At 38.5% G+C, this 23,714-nt stretch overlaps 1 protein-coding gene across 1 annotated transcript in view; it reads left to right on the top strand.

The window, feature by feature from the left end:
- The window catches only part of gbe1b (glucan (1,4-alpha-), branching enzyme 1b), a 93,127-nt gene that overhangs the window by 56,445 nt on the left and 12,968 nt on the right, over positions 1-23,714 (top strand). Inside the window, exons 13-14 of the mRNA XM_031751231.2 lie at positions 10,009-10,193; positions 14,560-14,690. Of these exons, the coding sequence (XP_031607091.2) occupies positions 10,009-10,193; positions 14,560-14,690 (316 nt within the window). The remainder of the gene's footprint in view (positions 1-10,008; positions 10,194-14,559; positions 14,691-23,714) is intronic.

Raw genomic sequence — 23,714 nt, 5'->3', positions numbered from 1 at the left:
TGAGAGCTAAATGTGCTTTGAGGCCTGTGGTTTGGGATCAATGTGCCAGTCCCATCTCTGCTGTTGGACCAGTAAAGCTTATTTAATGTACAAACTTGGAGCGGGAGTGCATATTAACACAGTAACAAGAAATCAATCTAGCAGGTGCAAATAATCATTGCATCATGTCTAGCTTTGTTTTATTTATTTATTTATTGTATTGCATCTAAAACCTTCTGTGACTCGCCTTCTGATCTCTTCTGATTCACTCATTGATCTTACTTTGCCAGAATCCCTCCAATGGAAAACAGATTGATCCTTGGCTGCTTCTTGGGCTGCTAATTACTGAGGGGACTGTGTCACTGTCAAGCCCTTATCTGATGCAGAGCTGTGTAGAGGAGTAATGGAACGTGCCACCTGAAAAGCTGCCTGACATAACCTTGTGTAAACATAGTTGCCCTCCATTAATCATATCATTGTTAGGGCCTCCATGAGCTTTCTGACACTGTTCCAACATTAAGTATGTGTATAAAGTCTTGCCTTAGTACAACTGCTTACGTATACTTTTTCCTAAAATACTTAAAGGTTATAATATAAAAATATTTAAGTATTAGATATTTATAAATTTCCATCCACCCACTTATCCCATTCAGGGTTGCATGAGACTGAAGCTTATCCTAGCTGCATCTATTAGTCTATCTATTGGCATCAGAATTTATAATATCTAATAAATGAAACATTTAATGGTCAAGAAGAAACAGGAGAAACACCCTTCAGCCATGCAAGTGTTGGTAGTTTAGTCACCAGAGGGCACTCAGAGAGCGTGAAGGAGTAAATAATTACTTGTAACAGAAAAATACATATGTATGCCACTGTGTCATGTATTGGAGTTTTAAATCATCAATTTATTGGACAATCTGGGGAAGACAGGAACAGAGCAGTTATGTGCTCGTTACCAGTGTTGGTCAAGTTACTTGAAAAAAGTAATTAGTAACTAATTACTGATTACTTCTCCAAAAAGTAATCCCGCTACTTTACTGATTACTTATTTTCAAAAGTAAGTAGTTGCTTAGTTACTTTTTAAAAACATGATACACAACCTGAATAGGTAATAAAGCAATAGACCTTTCTGCCCAATTCTACTTTCTCTGCATAATCCATCATATAAAATGTAATCAAATGAAAAAGTCTCTTCTTAAAACTTGTTTTATAAGTTTTAATCTTTTAACTTTATGGACATTGCATCAAGCAAAAATTTAATTATATGCAACAGACTTTGACTTGAAGAAATTTGTTTAACATTTAAACCTATTTTCTGCATATTCCAGCATATAAAATAAAATATTTTTTTGTTTTTACACTCACTCTTTCAAGTAGATGCAAGTAAAACACAGCAGAAAATAAATAAAATCAAAGACTCTGCAGCACTAAGTCCTGTTGCTCCCTAAATCTATTTTTCTATTACTTTTTTTCTAATCTATTACTTTTTTTTGCAATAGTTATCCCTTACTTTACTCGTTACTTGAAAAAAGTGTATTACTGCCCATCTCTGCTCATTACCTCGTGGTCAATTGCATCAGATGGCGGGGGAGGATGTCGGGCAATGATGGCACACCCAAACAGTTATGGGCGTAAGATGATTGGCCCCTGACGTGGTGGCAACTGAGCCAGAGCCAGGTGGAAACCAGAGGTAAAGGGAGCCAGCAGGCTGAAGGAGGAGTCCTGTGAAGCTTGGATGGCTTGTGGTTCTGGAGTTGGGTGTGGGAATTCAGTTAGGCCATGGAACAAGACTTTCGGTTGGTCTTGAGGCAGTTCTGGCAAACCATGAAGAAAGCGGATGAGATGGTGTTTCTGACTTCAACTGAGGGTGTAGAGGGTTGGTGGAAAGACTACTTCTGTGCTGTGCCGTCTTCAGGTCAAGCATAGTCTGGGGACAAAAGGGATTACTTAGCAACTACTCAAACCTCTGGGTGTTATAGGGCTGTCTTGTTTGACATGCCTCTGTGACATTGCATGGAAGTTAGGATTAGAATAGAATAGAATAGAATAGAATTCAACTTTATTGTCATTGCACATGCACAGGTACAGGGCAACGAAATGCAGTTTGCATCCATCCAGAAAGTGCTTTAGTCGTGATATAGATATATTACAATATAAATTAGCAATAATAGAGATGTGTAAGTATATTACAGAAATGGGTCTATTATGGTATGTTATAATGTACACAGTGTGAAGTATGTTATGAATATTCTATAAGTATGTACAGGCTGTAGTGAGTACAGGCTATGAACAGGATATAAATATAAAATAAAAACTATACAGAAATCTGAGATATACAGTTATACAGAATGTGAACTATGTAAGTTATAAACAGTTGTGGGATTAAAAATTATCGTATGTACAGAATGATTATCTACACAGAACTATACAGTAGTGGTAAAGTGCTAGTGGTTGTGGGTGTGTGTATGTTCAGTCCATGAGTTTAACGTGGGTCAGATGTCAGGAGGCAGAGTTCAGGAGTCTGACAGCTGTGGGGAAGAAGCTGTTCCGGTACCTGGTGGTCTTAGTCCGGAGGCTCCTGTAGCGCCTCCCAGAGGGCAGGAGGGTGAAGAGTCTATGTGATGGGTGACTGGGGTCTCTGATGATTTTCCCCAGCCCTTTTCAGACACCGCTTCCTGTAGATGTCCTTTATGGCAGGAAGTGGTGCTCGGCGATGCGCTGGGCAGTTTTCACGACCCTCTGCAACGCCTTCGGTCCGGCGGAGCAGTTCCCGTACCAGACTGTTATACAGTTGGTCAGGATGCTCTCGATGGTGCAGCGATAGAAGTTCAACAGGATGTCTGAGGACAGGTGGTTCTTCCTCAGAGTCCTCAAGAAGAAGAGGCGCTGGTGAGCCTTCTTGACCAGCTTGGAGCAGTTGGTCGTCCAGGTGAGATCTTGGAGATGTGGACTCCCAGGAACTTGAAGCTGCTCACACGCTCCACAGCCGTCCCCTTAATGTGGATGGGTGGATGTGGGTCAGCATTCCTCCTGTAGTCCACGATGAGCTCCTTAGTCTTCTCGGTGTTAATCAATCCAGTATCTCTGGATTGGCGGACTGGGGTGGCGATTTTCCTTTTCAAGAAAGAGGGTTGGAGGGTATGTTCCAAATTCAGTTGAATCCCACTCTTCAGCCTCCCTGGGATGGTCTACGCCAGGGTACCGGAAAATAGACTCTATCCCTTAGTTGAACCTTGGATACAGCAGGACCAATACAGTTATCGTCCCAGTTGTGGAACAATGAACCAGCTTTCTATCTTTTTAAGAGTATTAAAGGGTATGTGGAAGTTTACCCAACAAATCTAGATTTGCTTTGTGGTATTATCCTTGTAAGTAATCCATCTATATAATACTAAAACACGTCTCCATATTTCATATGAGACAGCCTGCCTTTCATACGTTATTAGGATTTTATTTATCTGTGTATTAGGGTGAGAATCCATTATATTTCATCCTTGAACAGAATGTGCTATCTGGTTTATTTCAGCTGTGAGGAGGTAGAGGAAGGTGATTATCATGGTGATTAATGCGGGCATATGGGAGGAACTTTGCCGTGTTATCGTAGAGGAGAGGAAAATGATTACCTAATGGAGGTGTGTCTAATGTGTTTCTTTAAAGCTGAAATCAAAGAAGAGTCAAAAGCTTCCACAGGTTACTGAATCAATTTCTCCAGGAAACCAATCATCTCCACTAGACTTTATAAAATAATAACACTGGAAAACTGAAAGTAAATAGGCAAAAGAGGCATGTGCACTTATCCCGTTAATGAATGTAGCTCTTTCAAGAGCTTTTATCAAAGCACCAGCCAGTATCCCGGCTTTTGCTGTCTAGGACAGAGCTTAGCAGGCAGATCACGTTTTTTTTTCTCTTTCTCTAACCCTGGTGTTTTGTGCGTGCAGGTGTTTGAATGTGCCCTCGCTGCTTCCATATGGCACCCACGCTGCCAGAGAAAAAAAGTATGACAAAGACAAGCTTAATGCTGCTGGCTTATAAATAAAAAGCAATTCATACTGAAACATTTTCTCAAAGTTAGTAAAATATTATGCATTTCTGGGAAGATTTTTGTTGCATGTTGTTTTATTTGTGCAGTTTGTGGCAATAAATGAAGTCACATGATGCTGAAATATTGCAAGTGCAGCCTGGTGTAAGGGCTTCTTTAAATTATTTTTTTTCCACTTGTGCTTTCACTAATGCTTTCTCATCCCAGCATGTAATATAATGCCATCTTGCCAGATGCCTCCTGCGTCTCCCCATTACGCGCAAGGTGTCCTTTGGCGTTGGTGGCTTGATGCATCGGCAGTATTGGCTGCTGAGAGATAACTGTGCCATTTAAGATACCTAAGTTAGAAGAGTGGAAAGGTGGTGTCAGTGGTGTAAGTTGCAGGTGACTGTGCTCCCCTTCCTATTGGGGCCTTTGTGTTTTGGGCTTTATATGCTTTATTTTTACTTGCTTTTTACTTTCACATCGACTCGCTTATCAGGTTTAGGCATTAGACTGCTACCTTTCCAAGGGTATAGAGACTAAGACACTTGGGTATTATACCCCAGGGATGAGAATGAGTCCTGAGAGCTATGGTTAAGTTCCTTCTGTCTGAATCAGAAATTTAATCCATTGTTTCCTTTGGGTTCTATTCCATTTAGGCTTCACTGTTATTTCTTATAAGCAGACCAAGAGCTGTAAACACAAAGTTATCATTCATTTCGCAGTTTTGGTGATCTGTTGTGCATCATGTACTGTATGGTACATCTTTGCTGATAATGTGAAAACCAAATATATATTTTTTTGCATTAACTGTAAACATTGAAAAACTATTGGAAACCCTCAGTTATGTGCAAAATTTCAGTCTGAAATTGGGGAAATTATTTATATTTTAGTTTGATTACAAACAGCAAATAGTACAACAGTAAAATTGTTTCATTTATGCATTTTGGCCTGTACATGCAGTATATCATCTATGATGACCAGCTGTTCTATTTACATGTACATAGATATATACATAGATACAGAAACCTTTTTTTTCAGATGGCTATGGCACACTGCATGCTTTGTTGTCTCCTATAAGAGACGTGGATATCTTCAGTTTACAGATATTTGGTCATGAGCTAGTGTTTTTTTTTTTTTGTTTGTTTGTTTTTGTTTTTTTTTATTGTTATAATGGTGTTACAAAAGAAATTAATATTTGTTACATTCATCCTGCGTGAAACCTACATTGGTGCTATATTCATGATGAATTTAATAGCCACCGAAGTTTCTTTACAATACAAAAATGACAGTAGAGTTCATGCTTTAGAGGCCATTAATGCCTTTAGAATCCTTTTTAGTCATTTTAATAGCAATGTATTGAAAAGGTGTCGATATATTTTTTTATGGTTTAGTGTCTTGACACGAAGCTAAAAATGTCACATTTAGAAATAGTCTGTAAAGGTGCAGCAGAGCTACCAGTGTCTCTGCCTTGGCCTGCAGGGCCCCTATGTTTTATGGAGGACCCTCAATAATGCATGATCTTTGATAATAATTTTGCAACCGTGAGTACACTACATACTCAAAACTGGCTTTGAACTGTGACACAACTGAAAAGACTCTCATACACATTGCCCATGGTGGAATACCTGTGTAAAGCATTTGTAGCTTGTATCTTTGTGGATGTGTTCTCAGTGGTATATGAATTACAACAGATTCTTTGGCTTTTGCAGTCTGAACTGTGCATTGCATGCCACTGCATTGATCCATTCCTCTCCTTTCTACACCAGAAAAATGTACAATGATTCTTTTGGTGCTTTCACTCCCAACACCTACCCATACTGTATGCAACATACTGCAACACAGACAGCCATTTCCTTGGGTGTGTTAAAAATCATCATTGTGGGACATGTAGGAACTCAAAAGTGCTGTAGATGTTGATGAGCCAGGCTGAGGGTGGATACAGCAAAACAGTACATTATGCATCAGACATAAAATATTGACGTTTGACAGTGAAGTAACATCTAAATTTAGATTTTTTTTTTTTCTTTCTTTCTGACGAAGGAGTTCCTTGAGGGGTTTAAAACATTTGAGAGTGTTGCTTTGTGCCTTTTTACATGTATTGGCCCAGAGATTACTATATGCTTACTGTGATGACATTTGTACAATAAAATATGTATCTTTTCTTGAAGGAATGATATATTTCATTCCGCACAGTCTTCTCATCCATAGTTTACATTTTAACTGAGGTGACAATGTATTTTTTATGTTACTCCAGTTCTCTCTATACAAGTCATACATTCTTTACACTGAAAATGTATTAATATGCTTATTTAAAACAACTCCACTTACCAAACATGTGATAGCACTATGTCTTCATGTGTACTGTAATCTTTTAATTACTCAGAGTGCAAATACAACATACTGAATGCCACAAATGAGAAAAGAATAACATATCTCTACGTAAAACTGCAAATATGTTGGGATGTCTTATGATCAGTAGTACATAATATCATCAAAAGAGTAAGAAAAAGGGACAAGGGAAGAATTCAATAGTAAATGACCGTGATCTTCGAGCCTTCTAGCAGCACAGCAATAATCCTGTAGTGGAAATTACTGCGTGGGAGCACTTCCAAAAAGCATTATATCATTTTGCATCACTTAGTCCGAGCCTTTCAGTTAAATGCTCATTAGTGTCTTTGGTTTGTTTTTCTTCCTTTGTTTTGAAACGTTCCAGCAGCGTGTAACTATTGAGCAAAGAAAGGATCGTCTTTCCTTTGTGTGGGGCTCTGGTCCAATGTTGATGCATTAAGAATGGTCTTAAAACTGGCAATTTCTTCCCTAAGGCTCAAAAGACACCTGATCACTGGAGAGACATTTTAGGTAGCCTCCCTAGTGGAGGCAGAACACTCAGAAGAACTTGTCCTTTTGCTTAGGGGCAGTTCATGCCAACTGATATATCCATTGCCACCCGTGGCCAGGGCCAAGACATAGCCTACAGCAGCTGTAACATCAGTGGAGGAATTGCCCAGTTGTCTTGATAAGACAGACAGGAGGAAAAAATAAACAAAGATGATGTCCAGAGGAGAGCCTTTACTTCCTGTATTAGTGCCTTCACACAGTCCTAGATTTCTTTAGCTCACAGGCTGATGAAAACTGGCTTCAGGTGTGTTATAAAATAAACTCAAGAAGGTGACAAGGATAAATTTTGCTCTTTATTCTCTTAAACTTCAAAGCACTCGGGAACTTTTCTCACTCCACATACCAAATTCCCAGTGATGTAAGGACAAGATTGGAACAAGACTGACATTATCAATATCAGCAATGGACATGAGTAAATGAAATCCGATGATATCAACATCATGGCCTTCCAGAAAGGTTTATAGTCTATAGCTCACGCAGAACATGCAAATTTCAGTTCATGAAAACGCAGGGCGGCGGTGGATAACAGTCTCAGTAGATCTACAATGCGGGATCTGTTCATTAATTAGTAAACAGAATCAAGATCATCACCAAAAGAAACTAAGCCATCACCTGTATACAATCTCTGGCCACCTAATGAGGTACAGAATAGATCCTCGAAAAGCTGCTCATTAACACAGATATCTACTGTAATCAACCAATCACGTGGTAGAAACCCAATGCATTTAGGGGTGTGAGCATTACAATGACCTTGTGAAGTTCAAACCGAGCATCAAAATTTGAAAGAAAATCTGGTTGGTATTAAATGAGGTGATCTGATTATTTCAGAAACTACTGCTATGTTGGGATTTTCCCACACAGCTATCTCTAGTGTTTGCAGAGAGCGGTCCAAAAAAGAGAAAATATCCAGTGAGTTTCAGTTCTCTGGGTCATACAATCAAGCTATCTCTGTATGCACGACATGTTGAAGTCAGAGCTGATGGGCTACAACAGCAGAAGATCACAGTGGGTGTCATGGAACATGGAACTTAGGCTACAACTCACACTGGCTGAGCAAAAATTGGACAACAAAAGACTGAAACAATGTTTCCTGGTCTGATGAGTCAGTTTCTGCTGTAACATTTGGATAGCAGGGTCAGAATTTGGTGTCCAAAAAGAGTTTAAGCTGCTTGTGGTGGATCTTTTCTAGGTGTCCTTTGGGTCCCTTAGTGCCAACTAAACATTATTTAAACAGCACAGCCTGTACTCAAATGGCCTCCACAGTTATCAGAACTAAATCCAATAGAGGATCTTTGTAGAATTGGAAATTTGCATCATCATGAATGTACAAATGATCAGTCTGCAATTACTGTGAGAATATCATCATGTCAATATGGACCAAAATCTCTGAGGAAGTTTACAGGACCTTGGTGTCCAAGGTGACAAAGTGGCCAATGAGTGTATAGCACACTATACTTATTTGCCACAAAATTAACTAGCTCTTCTGCTCGCTTATGGTGTTATATGTTCCACCTACTTACTATTGTAATTTGTGACCATGATATCTGAAAATGGACTGGTCAACTGGTGTAAAATTAAAAGTTTTGATACACACCCTGAATTACACACCCTGTACAATAGTACTGAGAAAAATAAATGAATTAAAACAATTAGCACTAACTAAATCTCATTGAATACTAAAACTGTAGTCACCATTTTCATTACAGTATTCGGCATTAAAATGTGGGAAATAAAAGGCTTCAACTTTAATTTGTGCACTTTTCGCATAATAAACATTTAAAGTCAAATCCATGTAATGTGCAATGTTTGACTTTCTCACTAATCTCCAACTAAATGAAGTATAGGTTCTGTGCTTTTAATATATGAAAAATTAGCACAAGAATTTCAGATACTCAATAAAGTAGTGTACACAATCCTCTTGGTGGAGTGCAGGGAAGAAAGTCTGTTTTTGACTGGTGGTGCTGAGGTGTAATTCTCTCCTTAACATTTCAAGTTCACTTGTGTGGGAGGCTTGTTATTCATGCAGATGTCAGAAGAAAAGGCACTCTCTCACTTTCTCTCTCACTTTCTCTCGCTCTCGCTCTCTCTCTCTCTCTCTGTGCTGCCCTAATTCCTAGGCAAGTGCTGCAGTGTGCTTGTTCTGTTGGCAGTTCATGTCTTATTGTTTGCTACTACTTTAACACCTACATAATGTATTTCATTAAAATCTGCTGTCAGTCCCTGTCTGTTCCACTTCATCCCATCACTCAGGGTTTTTTTTCCTTATTTATTTATTTTTATTTATTTATTTTTGTTACCATCATCTTCTGTCTCTGGTTTGTCTTTCTTTTACTGCCAGGAATTCAATTATCCTGGCTGTTGTTTTATGATGTTGTCATGACACCCAGTGACGGATTCATTATCTCATCTCCTTTCTGGCGTGTCTTGATAGTAGCATCAGGTCTGTTGTTTTCAGAAAAGTTCCACCGAGTGTGTTCTGTTTTGCTAAATGCGCGCAGTCCGAAGATTTCAGCTTGTTTCTCCTAATTAACTGAAAGATGAGGAAAAGATGAAATGAACAAACAGGCATTTGAAAGGTGGCAGAATAAGACAGTAATTTAGATATTGTTTTCACAAACACGAATTAAACAGCGATGAGCGAGATCTAGTGATGAATCTGTTTATTATAGTCTCATTTGTGTGCGAGTTGAATAGCTCCTGGTATTGTTTTTAACACCAAGTTGAAACATTTGGATTGTTATGAAGAACTGAGATTTAAATTTTAATGATGAAAATGTATCCTGGTGAATTCATTTTGCACAAATTGAAAGGGCGAAGCTCAAATGAAAGCTATTGGATTTGGGGCAGATTCTTGGGTTATAAGATGATTGTCACTTGGTGAAAATTCAGCAAGAGCATTTTGGCTCTCTTTAAAACAGGAAAGTGGTATTTTCTGGTCAGGTTATGAAAAAAAGTGTGAGCTCTCTTTTTATTTTTTTATCTTGTTAAAAATTGAACAAAACCCTAAATGCACCTTATATAGGACAGTATAATAGGGTCTTTTGATTCAAAGACTGTGCCTTTCTGTTCATTATGTACCTTTTTTAATAAAATTCTCTGTGTTGCAGGAAATGAGTTTGGCCATCCTGAGTGGTTGGATTTCCCCAGAGAGGGCAACAATCAGAGTTACCACTATGCCCGGCGGCAGTTTAACCTGGTAGATATGGATCACCTGCGCTACCGTCAGCTCTACGCCTTTGACCGGGACATGAACCGTACCGAAGACAAGTACGGCTGGCTGGCAGCTCCACCTGTAAGAACGTCACACGTTGACTGTACAGTAGGCTTTATGCACGCAATGTGATGAGATGGCATTAAAAAGAAATTGCTGCAGCAACTTTTCAAACACATATACAATAATAGCCTGTCGTTTCTCAACCAGCTGTTTATAAATCGGATAAAGGTTTATTTTCTTCAAGATTAAATGTATTCTCAGCTCACTATCTTCACATACCTGTAAAGCTTCCCTGCACACATTAGAGTTCATTTTGTAAATGTCTTGTTTTTCTGGCTGCTGTCAGGTTGAACAGTAATAGATTTCACTCTATTCCTGAAGCTTGTGTCTTTGCCTGCATTTGAAGCCGATGGGAGAAGGAAAAAAATGTTTTTTTTTCTCTTGAGGTGCTGGTAGCAAAGTAATGGGATAATGCAAATGGAGACTTTGGCTAAATTGACAGGGATTAGAAGTGAGTGTGTGTAATTGATTCAAAAATACCTTCCCTCACATCCCTGGGAATCAGTCCCCAGATTAAAGCTACTTCACCTTGCTATGTTACACTCTGTCCTGCGGAGTGCTGCTCGACAGACAGACAAATGCAGCAGAGTAGAAAAAAATATCAGAGGGCATAATTAGAGACATGCCTGGTTCACACGGATAATTTCTGCATATTGGTCTATCAGTCAAAAGTGTGTTCTGACTTACTGGAGGCTCCTACATCCTTTAGAAGTAGATGAGAGACAGAGCTTTGGAGGTAAGGCAAAGGAAAAGCACAGCCTTACTGATTTGTGTGCTGCCTTTTGGGTAAATGAGAGGGAATGCTGATACTAAATGATGCTGCTGGCAGGGAAAGTGAATACATTTGGCACGAGAGCTGACCTGCTGCATACTGTGGGTGCTGTTTTTCTTGGTTCTATGCTTTTAATGTAAAATCATACAGTAGATCACAGCTATATAATGTACACTTAAGACATCTCAAACATAAATGATGTTTGAGGTCTATAATAGCAGTTGTGCTGTGCTCTTCAGCCAGATGTAGCAGTATGTGTCTTATCGAGGGTCAAAGAGCATGCATATGTGATTAGACTTTCACTTTGTACATTTTGTTGCCAAACAAATATCTGAAAGGTTTTGACAGATTGTTGAGATGTATTTATGTCACGAACACTAAGGAACAATCTGGCTAAGGAAGAAAATATGTTGGGATGTCTTATGATCAATAGTATATAATATCATCAAAAGAGTAAGGAAGAACATTAAATATAACAACAGCAATATAGCATATTACCAGATTTATACATGCAATCGTGCAAAACTGCTAGAATCATTATGGAATAAATAAGGGATGGATAACTGGTTACTGTATATACAGTATTTACATGAGGTCTTGACAGAGTCATAGGCTGCGGAAAGAAACTCTACAGATATCTGATTTTGGATTTGTTTAACTCTTGAATGGAGGGCAGGACGGCAGCAAAGATTTATTTATTTTTTTGGAATCCTGACTGTCCGTTTTAGTCTGATTTATCAAACGGGTGATCCTGATACTGCGAAACACGTCCACTGACAGCAAACTGACAGATTTGGTGAGTAATGATAGCCTGTTTCTGCTGCTATAATCTAAGTTTATAAATCAACTAATCAGAATATGTGCCAACAAATAAACCAGCAGACATCATGCCCAGAGTTTGAAGATATACGAGACATCGTTTTCACACATGGATTGGCCACCATTGAGTCCAGATCCATGTCTAAATATATTTTGCTTATCATATAAGCCCCATATTTCTAAATAATACAATGGTTTTGTTTTTAGCAATATACACTCATGAATGTGATGCCAGAAACACATTAAAAATAGTATGGGGAAATGGGGCATGTTTATCACTGTGTTGTATCACGTCTTCTTTTCTTACAACTTGTACAGGAAGCCGTTTGAAGTATGAGGAGACCACTTGTTTTCAAAGTTTTTATTATAAGATTTGAGGCATCCTTTGTTGGCTCTGGATAATATCAAAATATTTGTCACTGAGTGACAGGTATGAATTTCAGATCTTAATATGGAGCCGTGCTTTTGCAGTACATGCAAAATGCAGTTTAGCACTATCCTGCTGAAATAAGCAAGTACTTGTGTAGAAAAAGCAGGATATGTTGCTCCAAAATATAAACATGTGGTTTAACATTAATACATTTAATTAATATAGCATTAAAACCTTCAAAGTAACCAATGCTCTATGCACGAATGCATCCCTATGCCTTCATGGACGCGGCCTTATATTCATGTGTATATATGCCTGTCTTTTACTTGTAATAGCATGTAGGATTAGTACACACAGATATTATCTTTTAAAAAAAAAAAGAAGTTTCTAAGTAGAGGCGTTAATCAATATAGGCATTATGTAAAACTTAAGCTACTCATAAGATATTGAGTAAGTGCCCTGAAGACCAGACAAGAGATAATAAATCAGCTCTAGTGGTTTGTGTAGCTGACCCTGTGTTCCAGTGTCTGTGCACACAGAAACAGCTGAGACAAGAAATTCGTATTCGCAGAATGAAACAATATCACAAAAAGAACATCGGAACATCATTCGCAGATAACGCCAATAACTGTTCAGAGATTCTGCTATAATAACCAGATGAGGCAAAATCCTTTGTAGGGCTCATCAGTGACATTGCCAAGGTAATTGTTCTTAGTGGGGAAAATTCTATAGCTCGGTTAGTTCAATATTTCACTGTAGTGGAAGGATCCAAGGGCATTTTGTAGTTAAAACAAGAAGCATAAGCTGATATGTCAGCAGTTCTCCTTATTGTCCCAGGTGTAAATGAACTAAGCAGAAATGGAAACATGCAGGGACTTTGCTGAAAAGTGAGATTTGTGCACATGTCTTTGAAGATGTGCATCTGTGAGTTTTAAAAGGCCAAAGTTTTTGGACTTGAACTAAAACTCCTCTTCCTTGAGGTGTGCAGCTCTGAGTATATTTTACAATAAAGCAGCATACACTAGCAAATAAAGCAAAATATTTTATAGCTCTGACACCAACCATTAGAAATACCCAAGATGCTTTTAACCGCTTGCAATGAAACTTTAGTCCGTCTTTGATGGAAATCGTAAAAATGGTCTATAAATCCAGCAAATCAGGAAAAAGGCACTTTGCATAGTTTTTTTTCCTAATAATAAGGTCATTGGAATCAGCAGTTTGGACATGAGGCAGTGATTCATTCACATAGTTTTCAATAGCAAACCTTGGGGGCAAAAGTCAAATCATTATTTTTGCCTTTTCCAGCAGCAGGTTACATCTTCAAATGTATTTTCGATGTCTCCTATCTCTCCGGAAACGGAAAATGTTTGCCTGTGGCATATCCAAAGTTAAATCCAATTTTTCTGCCAACTGCGCTGGGTGCGCTGGACTGCAGCTGACTTAATATAAGTTCTAGTGAAGAAAAGGGAGCAGAGAAGAGGATAGCATTTTGTGCAAATATTGGATTTTAGCAGTGGACTAGCAAAAATTTACTCATTCAGATTGCTGACTTCAAAAATAAGCTCTTATTGCCTGGCTAAGTTTCAGTCAAAACAGCTCCCAATCAGGGGGATTCTGCTGGCAGTGACAGAAATTTGACAGACTGTGACCTAATGTCATACTAGAGGGTTTTGCTTTCATATCGGGCGACCATTTATTGGCCTCCTAAATAGGTATTTTTCTTGTTCCACACTTGAAAATTATTACATTATAATTTTTATTTTTCCATGAACATTTACAGATTAGGCTATAATCAGAATATATTCCTAAACCATGAAGCCAGATGACTACATTGACATTTAATGCTTATTTTTATTTATGACTAGCTGTGTTAATTTGGTCAAGACTTCATGGCTTCAGATTAAACTGCCGGTCAGTGAAACTTGGCTTTACTTGGACTTTGCAGAGTTCTCATGTAGAAATGGACTTGGGAAAAGACTCCAGACTGTCAGCTCATTTCTTAACCTCCATCCTCTCTGCTGGTCCAGTTGTCGGGGTGCTTATCTTCTCGTTCAGCCGTGAATTTGCTGCCCTGAAATTGGCTTGGGGAACAAGGCACTAAAAATAGGGGGTGGGGTGACATTGATAATCTCTGCTAATGACACGTTAACAGTAGCTCGCTCCACAGGAGAGTGGCGGCTTTATCATGTGCAGCTGTCTAGGGCTGACAGTGTCTGCCTTGCGCTACCCAGGGCCGCTGCTTTCTGCTGATGATTGCCACCCAAAATTTGATGTGGGAATGTCTCTTAGTGTGTTTGGAAATGTGTAGTCCACTGATATAATGTGCTCCATTATAACTCTCTAAATCCAAGATGAGAAAGGTAATGACTATTCATGAAGAAATACTTTATTAGCTTTTCTTTCTCTCTCTTTTCCCCCTCCAGGCCTTTGTCAGTGCCAAGCATGAAGAGGACAAGGTCATTGTGTTTGACAGGGCAAATGTGCTCTTTATCTTCAACTTCCACCCCAATAAGAGCTTCCAGGACTACAGGGTGGCTGTAGAAGCTCCAGGAAAGTATCCTTCATATGTGTTTTTTTAAATTTTGTTTTAATTTTAAATCTTCAGACTGTGGCTTTCCTTTGTTACGCCACAGTGCCTCTCAGAGTAATGTTGTCCTTGTTAGTTAGTTCCTTTATATAATAACACGACTAATCTTTCGAGCTTGACAAATCACTAACTGACAATATTTCAACCAAGACAGTAATTGACTGTTAAAAGGGAGACTCAGACGCAAAGCTGGGAAATACACGATCCACCCTGCACAGCTTGACTTTGAAAGCTCACAGAGAATATATGATCTGTTTTGGGATTGTGCTTCTTTTGTTGACATTATTTTACCCTGCTGGATACATCCTCTCAACTCTGGCTATTCTGTAAAACTCGAGCACTGCCAGTAACTCCGTTCTCCATTTGTACTAAAAATGGATGTACTAAAACAAACAGCTGGCAATATCTGTATTTTTTTTTTTTTTTTAATGTCAAAAACTCCAAATCCAAACCAAATTATTTTTGGTCTTAAATATAGTCAATAAATTAAGTTTTAGACTGCTGGGCACTGCAGTATTAAACAAATGCCACGTAACGGGAGGCGTATAATGGGTGAATTTTTCATGTGAATGGGGACTTTATAATAAGCCTCTGTTCTTTTGCCAGCTTCACTGTGTGTGACCTATTCCAAAAAAGTAGTATTTTTATCACACCAGTTCAGAGCTGATTCATCTCAGTTTCTTCCTTTGAGTTTGCTGTGGGTTACAGATTTCACTTGACAAATGTCTAGTGTACATGAACCATCTATAAAGAGATATCTGCTCATTAATATATGTAGAGAGAGAAAGAGAAACTTTTGTTTTGGGGTTTCTGTTTGCAATCCAAACACACTTACACACAAACTGGTTCCATGGTAGTAACCAGTTTGTGTCAATTTGCTGAAATGTAATTTCAAAACTAAGCCATCGATTTAGAAATCCCCTGCACACAGTGGAAGCCCCGTGATGTCCCTGAAGATTAAGGCAACAGAATAGCCAGTCGGATTCCAGATTGCACATATACTCTCCTACTGTGTAGCAGACTATTTAATAGTAGCTGATTTCCACATGTTGGCTATGTAGTAGGGTAGTGGAGAGTTTGCATGTCATCTCACTGTGACTGTGTGAGCTTTATTTGGGGACTCCAGTTTTCTCCCACAGTCGAAAGACATGCTTGTTAGCTTAATTGGTTAGTGGTTGTCTGTCTGTCTTTGTTAGCCCTACGATAGCCTAGCAACCTGTCTAGGATGTACCTTGTGTCTCACCCAGTGTCAGTTGGGATAGGCTCTAGCTACTACACTCACAGCCCCATGACCCTACTGGGCCAAATAGTTATATGGATGGATGAATGGATTATAAGCTGTGCATGAGTTTCTAATGCTACATCACCTGCAATATTAACTACTAACAATTTTGAAAGAATAACACGGCTCTACATAAAACTCCCATAAGTGCATTTAATAAGAGAAGATTTTAGACTGAGAAGTGGATCAGACTTGTTAAAAGTAAATGTATCCTGTAAAGACTCACAGTTTTAATGGCAGTGTTTTCTCTAGAGCTAGGACTTTTGTAATATAATTTTAGCAGTTGCTGTTGAGGGGAATATGAGTTGGTTGTTTATAGTAGTGTTGTTATGCTATTAGAGAGAAGTAATAGCAGAGCCCAATGATTCAGAAAGCATTCTCTTTAGCGGTATTGGCTGTCAGAAATTTAATGAGTCCCACAGTTGTGATTACAGCAGGCTTAATGATCAGGAATGTGAGCGGGGACAGGAAGCTGACAGATTTGTATTTATTATAACGGACATCACTCCCTTATGAGGCCCACTGCAGCTCACACCAACAGCTTCCCGGATGGATATGAGGCTGTGATGCATTTCCAGCTACGACTTAAATGATGTGATGGTGAGTCAAAATGCAAGACGGAGTTTGGTAGGTTTTTTTTGTCTGGATGCCAGCAGTTTAAATGATTACACATGAGAAATTCAATCAGATGGTAATGATTCGATTGGCTGGTATTAAACAGGAGTTATTCTTATTATTTCTACATCATTTTTATTTTATTTAGATGGATAAGTGGTTGCCTCTGGCTAAATGAAATAATGAAGCTCTGTCAAACTGTAATAGAACATCATAAATAGAAAACACTATTATCGCAATCAAAAATGTTTTCTGTGGGAATTGTACAGTATTTTGCCAAGCTATGTTATTTGCACTTATTATATAAGGTCACATACAGGGAATGTTTAGGTGACATTATCTTAGTAGCATAAATAACACAGTGGCTATAACGTTTTTACCATCGAATTGATTGTAAGAGTTAATGAACATGTTATTAAATGTGAATAGTAAGAAAAGACATTAATCAAGTTTATTCAATTATTAAAAACCAACAGAAGTAACATCTAATATTTTAACATCATCCTTTAATTGTAAGCGTGTTTGATGTGCAGTAATTGTACGTTCTGCTTTGTGTTTTTACTCTGCCTTGATGGGGTGAATCTTGGGCAAAGCACTAATAGCCTTGCTTCACAGTGTCGGCAACATCGTTTTTGAGGGTTTATTTTCATTTAGATGCAACCACATCTTTTCCTCCTGGTGCTTCTTTTGATGTTTAAGGAGAGGCCTCAGACACTGGGTGGGTTGAGAGGAAATGCAAATAAATGTGAGGGCAAAGCTTTGCCTGTCATTATACAGAGAGGCGGTAAACACATAAAGGCAAATGTGCTCTGTGTGTGAGGAAGGTAAATGTGCCGTGTGTATGAGGAGATGCAGATCCTCCGATGGGAATGTGTGCAGAGGATCCAATTAGGCTAGAAGACAGATGAAAGTGCCACTCAGAGGCAGAGGAGGTAAACAAGACAAGCTCAAAGAGTCCAAAAGTGCTTTTTCATTACACTCAGCCGTCATATACTTAAACTTTCTTCTACCTGTGTGAGGGTCAGGGATGTCACGGTGGAGCTCTACACCACTGCGGTATCTGGAAATAATAGCTAGATGCAGGTGACCATGCTGTGCACCAGTGAAAATTGATCCAATACAGGATGTCATTTCCTTTAGCAATACAGCAAGTACCATATTATATCAGAGGGTGTTCCTCTCTAGCAAAAAAAACCTTCTGTGGCCCTCGGTCTCATGTTGCATGACCGCGTGGCATTTAAATCGATCTTCAGGTGCTTATTCTTTCCGGCATCTTCCATAATTATGTTATTAGTCGGTTACAAAAATAAGCACGATGTTACCTTAGTTGCAGTACTCTGCAGTAACTCCAGAACTGCTGATGTTAAAATAATTACATGTTTCAGTATAGTAATCCATCAAAATCCGAGCCTCCATAACCGCAAGACGTCGTCAGATTTTTCTTAGACCAACTTTCTAATTGTTCTCTTTAGGATGTGTGTTTTTGTTTCTCTCCAAGAAGAACTGCAGTGAAAGTAAAGCGAAGCACTTCGCCTATAAAATTGTTGGCCATTAAAATGCAGTCAATGTCAGGTTTTCGACAGGCACTCAAACCGTCAGTGAGTTTTTTTATTTTCTCTCCGAATCGTGGTGGACACGTTCTTCAGGCAGTGGTCTTTATCTGGCTGGTTAGAGTATTTGAAATCCCAGTTGGATCCCGTCATGAAAGCTGTACCTGTCAGTGCTGATTGGTCTTTGATTTACACTGTGCCAATAGGCAGTTGCAATTGTGTCAGGTCATCATTTTTACTTTCCTGTCTGAGCTGCTCCTGGAATGCCATTTGGGATAATTCAACTACAGGTGTAGTGACACTAAATGACTAACTATGCATGAGCGAAAATAACGTGCTCTGATGTTATCTATAATATCCCAGGTAAGGTTTCTGAAAAAAGGAACTATACATCTATTTCTTTTTAATGCAGCTCTCTGCAGACTGCTTTAAGATAAATGGCGATGTGGCTGTGTGGTATTCCATTAGGTTGTAACTCTAACGGATATCATCCACAGACATCCTCATCAGTCTGGCGGCTTAATCTCTGATTCCAGAAGATGTTCAAATGGTGTAGACGGATAGAGCAGCTTCTTTATTTCAGACATTAAAAGAAAATTAAATCCTCTGGTTTTATTTCTGTGGTGTTGGCCATCATTTCTCATATTTATGATAACATTGTACTCAATAAGGTAATCCCTGAGTTCTGGAAACGTACTGATTACTATCAAAGGTATACTGAGGCAAGAAATGTGAGCAGCCAGGTGATAAGAGAGGCTATAAACAAGCCAAACAGTTTGAATAAATTGTTTACAACTATAAGGAAAATAAACTGTATTCCATCTGCATCCCACTAAACCTCTGTAACATGTACTACGGTTTTATGCTGCAACCTTTTCAGGTACAATTTACAGTAAGGATGCACTGACAGGAATACATAAGTCACCTACCAACCACACTTATTTAAGATGTTCATAAAGCCAGTTAGTCAGTTCAGTCATCCAGAATCAATGACTTTCCTGTTCAGTATATAAAGTCTTTTTTTTTTGTAAAGGCTAAACTCTAAAAGTGTACAATTTACAAGGTGATCCCAGCGTTCAGTACATGAACTGAATGTTAGTTCAGGTAATAATTATGTTCTATGGTTCTAAATGAACCATAGAATATGAAGGGAGATTAATAATATTTGAGTACAAAAATTATGCTTTCTTTAAATTTAAACAATCTTATGCTTCAAAGCCCTCAGGAACAGCATATTTTTTCTCCAAATGTGTAATAGACATTTCTTTTATATATAATGATAACTTAAGAATGAAAAATAAATCTTTGTTACCTTATTAAAAGTGTGCCAAATGTGTTGGATAACCCCCAAGTTTAAAAATGAAAGTAAACAATTTAAAAAAAAGGACAAAACCAATTTTGCTAGAGACTCTTTAAACATACTTTTAAGCGTCATGTTTTTTTAATACAAAGTCATCAAATTTAAACAATAATTTATTATTTTTATCTATTTATTTTATTTTATAGCGATATTCTTTAAAGCTTCTACTTTGCATCAGATTGGGTTTCAGCTGCTAGTTGGCTCGAGCTGCCTCAACACTTTCGGTCACAAAGGAATAATTTCTTCCACTCTGATGAAACTTACACCAGCTGAGCAGCAAGCAGGGTAAAAATCGACTCTGAAAAGGCTAGATACACTATTTAGAAGGCTTACAAGGCCATGCCACATTCTTCAGATGTGCACATCCAGCTCGCTCAGCTCTTGTTTACCCTCGCCAGGGTGCTATTACTTTCATATGGCCTGGGAAAAAAAAAGACGAGTTGATGGAGAAACTAAGTGGTAGCTTGGTCTGCAATCGTGGCCATGGCGAGATTGTTTTCAGGTCATCAATGACTCGAATCATCTAGCTTCAGACTGCCTTTCTGCTCATTGGGCAAAATTGATTGTGTTCTTTAATCTTCTCCTTTATTCACAGAGGCTGTATTGATTAAAATACTGTAAGCTGTTGTTGCAGCCATCTGTAGCCACTAACAAAGATGTAATCGCTCAAAGCATCCAACTACCAATTTGTGCCAGTTTTCACTTCCTTTCAGAGAACTTTGCCAGGGAACTGTGAATTACTTTAACTGTGCATTTTCAGCATACACACTGTGCTGTGTGTGTGTATGTATGTAATTTTGTATGTGTATATAAAGGAAGGAGTGCTGCAGTGCTGCTCGCACTCCAACTCAGTTTTGAAACATGCTAGTGGAATATTTACAGTTCACAGCCTTATTACATTCACTCAGTTGGGAAGTTTCTTGGTGTTATTTGTATTAGAAAGATTAAACTTTCACACATCACATCACGTATCCTAGTTTCCCAGACGCATTATAATGCCTGAGAGAATATTTCTCTGGTTTTTTTTCGATAGGTACTGCAAAGCTTCTATTGCAAAATGAATTTGCTCTGTCAATAAATCACCATAGTGGCAAGTTGAGCAGAGAAGGTGTGGAGGAAGGGATCTTTCTCTTGAGCAAAAACAATGCACAGAGGAGAGCTTCTTTTTAATCATCACTATCAAAGCAGACAAGCAGACAGCAAAAGCAGAATTTTCCAGGCTCTTGGGCAGAATGAGGCAGCGTTTGAGGATCATGCTTAAACTCAGGAATGTCGCCTATGGGTCGATAAGGTGATTATTCAGCCAGCCAATTAGGGGGCTGTTTACATGTTTATCCCGTTGTCCTGTTTTTTTCCTTCCCTATAGTACCAATCTTTATAGCTACCAACCCTGCGATACACGATAATATGCACAGATGTTTACATTATGCATGGAGAATCAGGGTAGACATGGTAGCTACTAAGGATTTCTGGCTGGTAAGAGCAAGGCTAACCTTTGCATGTTGGGAAGTTTTTAAGACTTTGCAAAAGTCTTGGGTCACCCCTCATTTTATATTTTGCTAGGAGTCACTCACTATGTGTCAATAGACCTCTCTGCACTGAATCATACTTGTTATTAATCTCTCTATTAATGCTCTCTTCCACAGCATGTCTTTTATCTTGTCTTCTTTCTCTCACCCCAACCAGTCGCAGCGATGGCCGCACCTCCCCGAGCCTGGTTCTGCCAGAGGTTTCTTCCTGTTAAAAGGGAGTTTTTCCTTCCCATTGTCGCCAAAGTGCTTGCGCATAGGGGGTCATATGGTTGTTGGGTTTTTCTCTGTATGCGTTATTGTAGGGTCTACCTTACAATATAAATTATATTATATTGTTGTGATTTGGCACTGTATAAATAAAATTGAATTGAATTGAAAATGGGTTGAGTGGAGCATGAAAGTCAATATTTGGTAGGACCATTTTTATTCCTCAAGGCAGCCTGAATTTTCTTAGGCAAGCTTTCTTCCAATTTCTTTAAGTAGTCCTCAGGAATAGTTAACAGGCTTCTAGGACTTTCAAAGCTATTCTTTGGATGATGACTGTCTTTTGTTCAGCTCTCTGTCACAATGATCCAACACTGCTTTAATAATGTTGAGCTCCGGGGAGGCCAATCAATGACTGTAGTATTCCATTGTGTGTTTTTGTATCCTGATATGATTCTATTGGCAGTGTATTTGGGGTCATTGTCATGCTACAAAATGAAACTGTTGCCAATCAGACACTTTCCAAATGGTATTCCATGTTGGTTCAAACTCATTCCTGCTTTTATAATTACATCAACTTTGACAGGACCTCAAACAGCTGAAACGCAGTCCCAAACCATGACAGACTCCACCATGTTTTACAGATTGCTGTAAATACTCACTGTTGTACCTCTCTTCTAATCTCTTCTGTACTGCTGATGATGATGATTTGGACCAAAACTTACAAATTTTGACTTACCACTTAGGACCTGTTGCCACTTCTGGCAACTTCGGTAATTTGGCATACTTTAGCCTTTTTCTCCCTGTTCTATTAAGAATGTTTTCTTGACAGCCACCCTTCATTGAAACCATTTCTGATGACACTTAAATGAAAAGTAGATAGATCAACTAAAAGGCCAGATCTATCTCTCAGGTCCTGTGTCAGATTTAGCTGGATTTCTTTCCCTGTTTCTGAAGGATATGACTTTCAGATACTGTTCATCTGCTGTAGACAGTTTTATAGGCCTGCCTGTTCTTTTTGTTCTCTACTTGTCCAATGTTCTTTATTTTTTCAAGGACATGCAAAAGTATGCTGTTTCCAGCTAGTGACACTTTAGGAATTACCTTGTTGGTGCAAAAAGAACTGTTTTATGAAATGATCAGGTGCAAGGTGTTCAAGAACACTTTAAAAACTCACAAGAAAGTTTGGGGACTAAATTCTAAAGTATTGTATATCTTATATCTTCATGCATATTTGCCAAAGTGCACTTTCTTTGATTTTTTAAATCTAGCTTTTAAAGTATTAAAATATTTTCTCTGACATTAATAACAGCCCTGCAACTGATCCTGACACCCATCCTTAGTCTTTTTTTTTTTCTTTCTTTTTTTTCTTGTCAAGTAACAACATGCTCATGTCAAGTAGGAAGGAGGAGTTTTCTAAAAGTCATGGAGGATTGATTCTGGCTCTTAACAATTTTAATATCACATCAGATGTTAGTTCTACATTTGCTTCAGCTGAAGGGCATAATTACGCATGTAATCAGTTTAATGTTGTAGCATGTCTCCACAAAGGTGACTAGATGCTAAAGTAAATACTGAAATGCTCACTACAACACATAGAAAGACTTGCATATTGTATTTCATCCACTATCCTTCCATATTCCTTTGTTTTAAAGAGCATGCAGATTTCTTGATGACCAAGTTTAAGCAGCTGCAATAATTCAGCCCAAAAAAGTTTGAGTCCTTTTGTACAACAACAGCACAGAAGGAAGGTAAAGGATTATCCTCACTTTTCAACCATGCATACATACACTACCGGCAGTTTTCCTCTTGACTATTTCTTTAAGGAAATCTGAGGTTTGATTTGATGTCTTAGCACAGTAAATCACAACATCTCCTCACCCTCTCTGATTCCTCAACTGATAAAGACTTAATGTCAGTGTACAAAAGAATATATCTTCCACATACAGTGTTTGTATACTAAAAAACACAACTGGTTGCAGTGTTCAGTACAGTATTTGTTAGTAGCAAATTTTAAACAAGTAGCCTCTTGTACATATGCTAAATACCAGCTTGAGGGGGCTCAACGACTTGCCTAACTCAGTGTTATTTAGATATATTTCGATGAGTCTGCAGTGATTTGCTGAGTACTTGACTTAAATCAGTCTCGTCTCTTGTCAAGTTGTAAAACAACAAAATATGAACAAATCCTAGAGGAGGAGAGAGTATTTTTTATGATCTCTCGTGTGTATCTGTTGTCACTCATTTGGATCACTTTTTCTGATTAAATTCATTATTTATGCAGTGAATTAGATAAATTAGCCTGTCAGGCTGGATGGTTGAGCCATGGCTGAATCGCTTCTCTATTTATGTTAATTTCAGGCAGCGTTCTCCTCGTGTGTTTGGGCTCCGCACTGTCGCTGTGCTGTGCCGCGAGGAGGAGATGAATGCTGATGGATGTGAGGATTT

Source organism: Oreochromis aureus, linkage group 14, assembly GCF_013358895.1.
Source record: "Oreochromis aureus strain Israel breed Guangdong linkage group 14, ZZ_aureus, whole genome shotgun sequence".
Taxonomy (NCBI): domain Eukaryota; kingdom Metazoa; phylum Chordata; class Actinopteri; order Cichliformes; family Cichlidae; genus Oreochromis; species Oreochromis aureus.
This window is presented reverse-complemented; position numbering and strand designations above follow the sequence as displayed.